The sequence below is a fragment of the Trematomus bernacchii genome, unplaced genomic scaffold, assembly GCF_902827165.1.
Source record: "Trematomus bernacchii unplaced genomic scaffold, fTreBer1.1, whole genome shotgun sequence".
NCBI lineage: Eukaryota > Metazoa > Chordata > Actinopteri > Perciformes > Nototheniidae > Trematomus > Trematomus bernacchii.
The window spans coordinates 77501-83405 of record NW_022987666.1 but is presented as its reverse complement, the minus strand read 5'-3'; the positions used below and the strand labels follow the sequence as shown (position 1 = coordinate 83405).

The following is a 5905-nucleotide window of genomic DNA, read 5'->3' as shown; positions in this document are numbered from 1 at the left end:
GTCTTTTCCTTACAATCTCCAGGGCCCAGTAGTTCAAAACGTTTTATCCCTATCTGGTCGGATCAGATTTGGATTTTGGGTAGTTCAAAACCAAAAAACAGGATTAGGATCACTTTGATATCCGATCAGATCAGGAAATGAAATCCAAGCTTTAATCTGGATCAAATCTTCAAAACGGGTAGTTCAAACAGGATTTGGATCAATTTGATCCCAAAAAACTGGATTATCTTGATCCCACCAGAGGGGTGGGTTTCCAGTGGATTACCAGAGCAAAATGTACTGAACAATTTATTTAAAAATATGTTTCAATATAAATAAGATGGTAAAATTTGTTAACTGATATAATCAACACAGTCTCACGGCATTTCGTGTTATAGTCACGAAATTAATCTATTGATTCGTGTTCACCAACACGATTTCGCCATTTTTTCCGTGTCACACAGAACGATTTTAAAAGCAATGTAAATAATAAGAAATTAGAAGGAAAAAGACGTTTAAAAAAATACAGATTTAAGTATTCTGACACAGAACGATTTTAGAAGCAATGTATTGCTATTGGTAGTATGTTTCGTGCCTGCACCAAATAATAACAAATTAGAAGGAAAAAAAGATGACATAAAATACAGATGTCAGTATTCTGAGGCTCTGAGCCATTTCTTTTCCTCACTGACGGCAAAAAAACTCAGACATTATACAATTTAAAATAAAAGGGATAGGGTTAGGCTTAGGGTAAGATATTGAGTAAGAACATGTTTTTATGAACCACACAGCTTCCGGTCTTCCAAGACCCGACCGGACAAAAAGACGTGTTGCAGGCACGAAACATACTACCAATAGAAATACATTGCATTTAAAATCGTTCTGTGTGACATGAAAAAAATGTGAAAATCGTGTTGGTGAACACGAATCAATAGATTAAATTAATTTCGTGACTAATAACACGAAATGCCGTGAGACTGGGTTGATATAATACACATGGTTAGCCTTCATGACAAATACATTTTATTTTTCATTGTTTGGTCACGTTTGTGGTTAGCTATTTAGCTGGTGGTGATTAACTATTTAAATAGCAATCGTTTTCTATCTATCTACCTAGTTAGCTTACATTATCTAACAAGCTAGCTAGTGAATGTTAGCTATCTAGCTAGCAGTTCCTCACAGCTCCAAACATCAACGTAATACCTCTAATATATGTTTTTGGGATAAAGAAATCACATATTCCTAACCCTAACCCTCACCTGGAAAACTGTTATAACTTAATGACAGTTTATTGAAAAGCTTTAAAACATTTTCCTTGGCAAGTAAAGGTTGATAAAGCTGGCTAAGCTATGCTAAGTAATAGTAATAACGCTCTAACTACTAATTTAGTAACTAGGGTAACATATGAATTAGATTAAATGAATAGGAAATCATGCAATATTTAAAACACAAGTTAAACACACTTTGATCAGCAGAGGGCGATGAAGCTTCATAAAATAAATCCTGCTGTTGGTTCAGAACACATTACATTAAGAAATAACCTCCTGACGAGGAGGAACAATACAAACTGAACACCATGATCAGAAATACTTTGTCCGATCATCTCACAGTTCTTAATCTAACCTAAATATATGTCAAACTAAATAGCAAGAACATCAAAAAAACATTAAAAAGCTCAAATCATCCTCAACCTGCTCTGATCCACTGTCACACACACCTTCTGTGGAATTATCTTCACGTTGTGCACAGTGGTAATGTATGGAAACATCCGCTCAGTGAAAGTGTGTGTGAAGGTGTGTATGTGTGTGTTAGTGTCAATATCAGAGAACGACAACTTTCCTCTGTTCCAGTCCAGATCCACTCTGACCCTCTGGAGCTCCTTCAGGCTGAGAGTTTCTGGACCTGATGGTGACCGTGCTGCGTATTTACCGCCATGTAAACCAATAATCCATAATCCAGACCGTATGTCTCCCTTCCTCTGGACAGACTCTGCTAACACACCCAGAAACCAGCATGTTCTGTTTGTAACCTGGACCTCCCAGCTGTGAGTCCCTGAGTTAAAGCCCTCAGAGCCCAGGACAGAGATGTAATTATCAAACCTCTCTGGATTATCAGGAAGTTTCTTTCTCCCTCCTGCTCCTCTCAAACTGGTCAGATCTGCAGACAGGAAGAGTTCTGGATCAGCAGTGTTTGGGTCCAGGATGAGAGGAGAGTAGGACACCATGTCCTTCATCCTGCTCCAGATGTTGAAGCTGAGGTTGCCCAGGTGTTTGGCCTGGTCTATCAGAGCTCCTGAGGGCAGCTGTGGATCCTCCAGCAGGGGGCGCTGCAGCCTCTCCACTGCAGCCTTGTAGTTGAGCAGGAAGGAGACGTCTTCAGCTCTCAGCTCCTCCTCTGTGGCTCTGACTGTGAGTGAAAGAGCTGCTATCTCTCTGCTCACAGCCTCCATCTTCTCCTCCATCATCCTCCTCTTCTGCTCCTCTTCCTCCCTCAGTGCAGCCATCCTGACCTCCTCTTCCTCTTCTAGAAACTGGTGAAGCTTCTTAAACTGCTCCTTAATCTGCGTCTCTATTACCCCTTTCACACCGGCGCTTTTCCAGCTCCTGCTGAGAGCTAGAGCCTGAAAAGCGCCGGTTTTTCCTGTTCACACGCAGCGGCGGCGCGTCATAGCTCCGGAATGCGGTTCACTTCCAGCTCCAAAAAATTGTCGGTCCAGAGGCAAGAGCTTCGGAGCTATGACGCGGCGTCGCTTACGTCTCTTACGTCGAGGCGTGCAGGAAACCTTACTTTGACCATCCGTTCGCTGTTATTGATCATTGTGGAGATACATGGGCTGTACAGGTTGTCATGTCCGACTATCACAAGTAGAATCATAATGAAAAATACGCCGGTAAAATGTGCCTGTAGAAAACGGCTTAGCAAGTAGTCAGTTTAGCTTCGGTTGCTATGCTAACATCACCCATGTTATACCAGAGAAACTTTCATAACAGCGTTGTGATGCCAAACAGCGTCAATTCAGACTGACACACATTCACTTAAGGGGAACTGGGGATATGTATCAGCTGCTTGTGTGACAGTCAGACAGTGAATACTTTAGAGCCGTGTGAGCTAACCCGGAGCTAACGGGAGAATAAACTCCCGTGGAAGAGCAGCCAGCACTGCAGCGGTCGCTAAATGAAACACATTAATAAACAATGAACCACGGCACTCTGGAGAAAAGTATAAGGTTGGAGAAGTCGTTATTTAATTTAATCTGGCTTCGTATGATTAAAAGCAACACGACCCGATGCAGTCCCCGGCCCGTTGTTGTTGTGGGAGAAAATCAGCGACGTAAACTGTGACGTCATGACGCAGCAGCGGCAGCTGGGCGGTGTGAACAGAGCGGGAGCTGAAAAGGGAAACGGGAGCTGAACCAGAAAAGCTCTCGCGAGGAGCAAGAAAGTGAAAAGCGCCGGTGTGAAAGCCGCATATGTGTTGAGCCTGGAGCTTCAGGTGTCCTGCTGTGAGATCAAAATCCACTTTAACTTCTTCAAAGAGCTTCAGTTTCTCCTGAAAGGGCTGCAGAGCTTTCTGGAGCTCCTCTCTGAGATCCTGAGCAGCTTCATCGATGGGTATGAAACTGTGGTTGGTGTGTGTTCTTGAATCTCTGCAGACGAGACACACTGGCTGCTGATGGTCCAGACAGAAGAGTCTGAGTTTCTCAGAGTGCAGACTGCAGAGAGCCTCTGGAGGTCTCTGACCTCTCTCCAGTAAGAAGGCCTCACTCAGGTTCTTCAACACCAAGTTACAAGGGGGATTTCTTCCTGAAGATTCTGTCTTACAGACTGGACACTCTCGTGATGGTCTCTCTCTCCACCAGGTCTGCAGACAGGCTTTGCAGAAGCTGTGGCTACAGGACAGAACAACAGGATCTCTAAAGACGTCCTGACAGACCGGACAGCAGAGATCTTCCTCTAACCTGGAAGCCATGTTGTCTCTGAGTGAAGCTGAAACACAGCAGACAGGAAGTACAGTCAGTCATGGCTCCCCTCCCCTTCCTCTACTGACTTCACTGAAATTCATTTTGAGTGTTGTTTGGAGACTCACCTTCAGCGGGGGGGAGGGTCCGCAGGGTGAAGCAGCAGTGTTGTAGTTTCCACTTTTCTCTCCTGTAGCTGAACTCAGAGGAAGTTGTTAGTTTGGTCTGAAGGTGAATCTGATCGTCTGATTCTCTGCAGTGAGGGAGAAGAACAAACTGTTTCCTGGTTTCACTTCTCAGTGAGTCAGTGAGGGAGAAGAACAAACTGTTTCCTGGTTTCACTTCTCAGTGAGTCAGTGAGGGAGAAGAACAAACTGTTTCCTGGTTTCACTTCGAACTCTGTCTCCTCTCGTGTAACTCAGGGAGTGTCTCAGTGCAAAGTGCTGATTTATTGCTGGATTTAAAGACTGAAAGTGTGCAGCAGACTTTTGCAACAGTTGTATTCAAAGGTTGTTTGAACAAATGTTGTATGTGTTAACACTTGTAAAATCCCCAAAGTATTGTGGGATTGGGAGACCCTGGAACACTAAGGAAACCGGGAATATCGTTGCAGAGAAGTATGAACTGTAGGAGTGTCGCATCAAATGGAATAATGTATGTAAGAGGTACAATTGAATATTATAGGTACAGCGTGTTGTAAAATAGTATCTGAAAGGGTATGGAAGTGTACCATAGAGTATTGTATAAACGGTAACGGGTAACACTGTATAAAAAGGCAGGTTACCATTAATTATTGTGTATAAGTACAGAATGTGTTTAAATTGTCTACAGGTTTATGATAGATGGTCAAAGTTAACCTGTTAAGCACCAAGCCTGTTTTTCATGTTTCAGGCTCGAAAATGACATGCCCAAAACAAATGACTACAACTTAACTTCTAAAAGGGTTATATGAATAATTTCTTATATCAAAGCAAGGTTACATCTGTGAGTTGGATGTAGAAGTGTCAGAATCAATATAAATGTTTTTTATTTTAAAGAAAATTCAGATTTTACATAGTAAAAAACTGTAAATTATAGTGTCCGTCCAAAAATTATCTTTTACAGATAGTGAAAACTACCCTTGGATGATGGGTTAGTAGACTAAAAGCTTTAGGAATCCAAAGTACAACATATAATAAGTACCCTGTATCAAGATTGATGCAAAACAAGTGACATTTGACCTTTTTAGAGAGGTTTAGCCAAAACCACCCCACCTCTGAGGTGATTTGGGTGAAAATGTTTTTTTTTCCATATCTCTGGCCCCCCTTGGTCGATGTTGATGGTTGACACCTCTTTCTGACGGTTAGAGCCAATAGAATCGAAGGGGGAGGCTCACACACACACACGTTGTGAAGAGAAAAGGTGGGGGCTGCGCGCATGTAAATGTAAAGCAGAGTGAAGCGATCTCTCGCTCTGGCATTTGGAAACGAAAAAGCAGTTTTATTGCTTATGGATTATCAGAAATAATTTCAAAGAGGACACAGACACATTGGATGAAGCCATGGATTAACTGCAGCATCGTTTTTTTATCGTTTTAATGCCATTGAAGACCACTTTTGACCAAGGTAAGCCATGTTAGCGTTTCTAGCTACCTAGCTCCACATGTTGTGATGTACGCTTTCGTTTATAGCGTCGCAAATGTTTGAGGTATTTTACACAGATTCTGTGTCTCCAGGACACCCAAAACGAGTGGTTGGCTGTGCATCTAGGATAAGTAATAAGGGAGTTATTGTGAGTTTAGGTGCCGTTTTAGGTTACATTTTTTCGCTCGTGGCTAATTCAGAGGCTGAGTGTTAGCATGGTGTTTTTTTTTTGGAATTTTCTTTTTAAAAGATCAGTTAGCTGAGTTTCTCCCCGTTACATGGATATAAAACATTCATAGTTTATTAAATATTAAGATTCCTTAGACGTTGTTTCCTGCAAATGACG

The 5905-nt window shown here is 42.1% G+C and overlaps 1 protein-coding gene across 1 annotated transcript; it reads right to left on the bottom strand.

The window, feature by feature from the left end:
• Nucleotides 1–1558: 1558 nt before the first annotated feature.
• LOC117487153 (nuclear factor 7, brain-like) lies at nt 1559–4012 on the bottom strand. The gene is made up of 2 exons (XM_034135807.1): nt 3432–4012; nt 1559–2547 (listed from the first exon to the last, which is right to left on the bottom strand). Exons 1-2 carry the CDS (start codon nt 3946–3948, stop codon nt 1655–1657), a joined length of 1410 nt encoding a protein of 469 aa, XP_033991698.1. The 5' UTR covers nt 3949–4012; the 3' UTR covers nt 1559–1654.
• Nucleotides 4013–5905: the final 1893 nt, after the last annotated feature.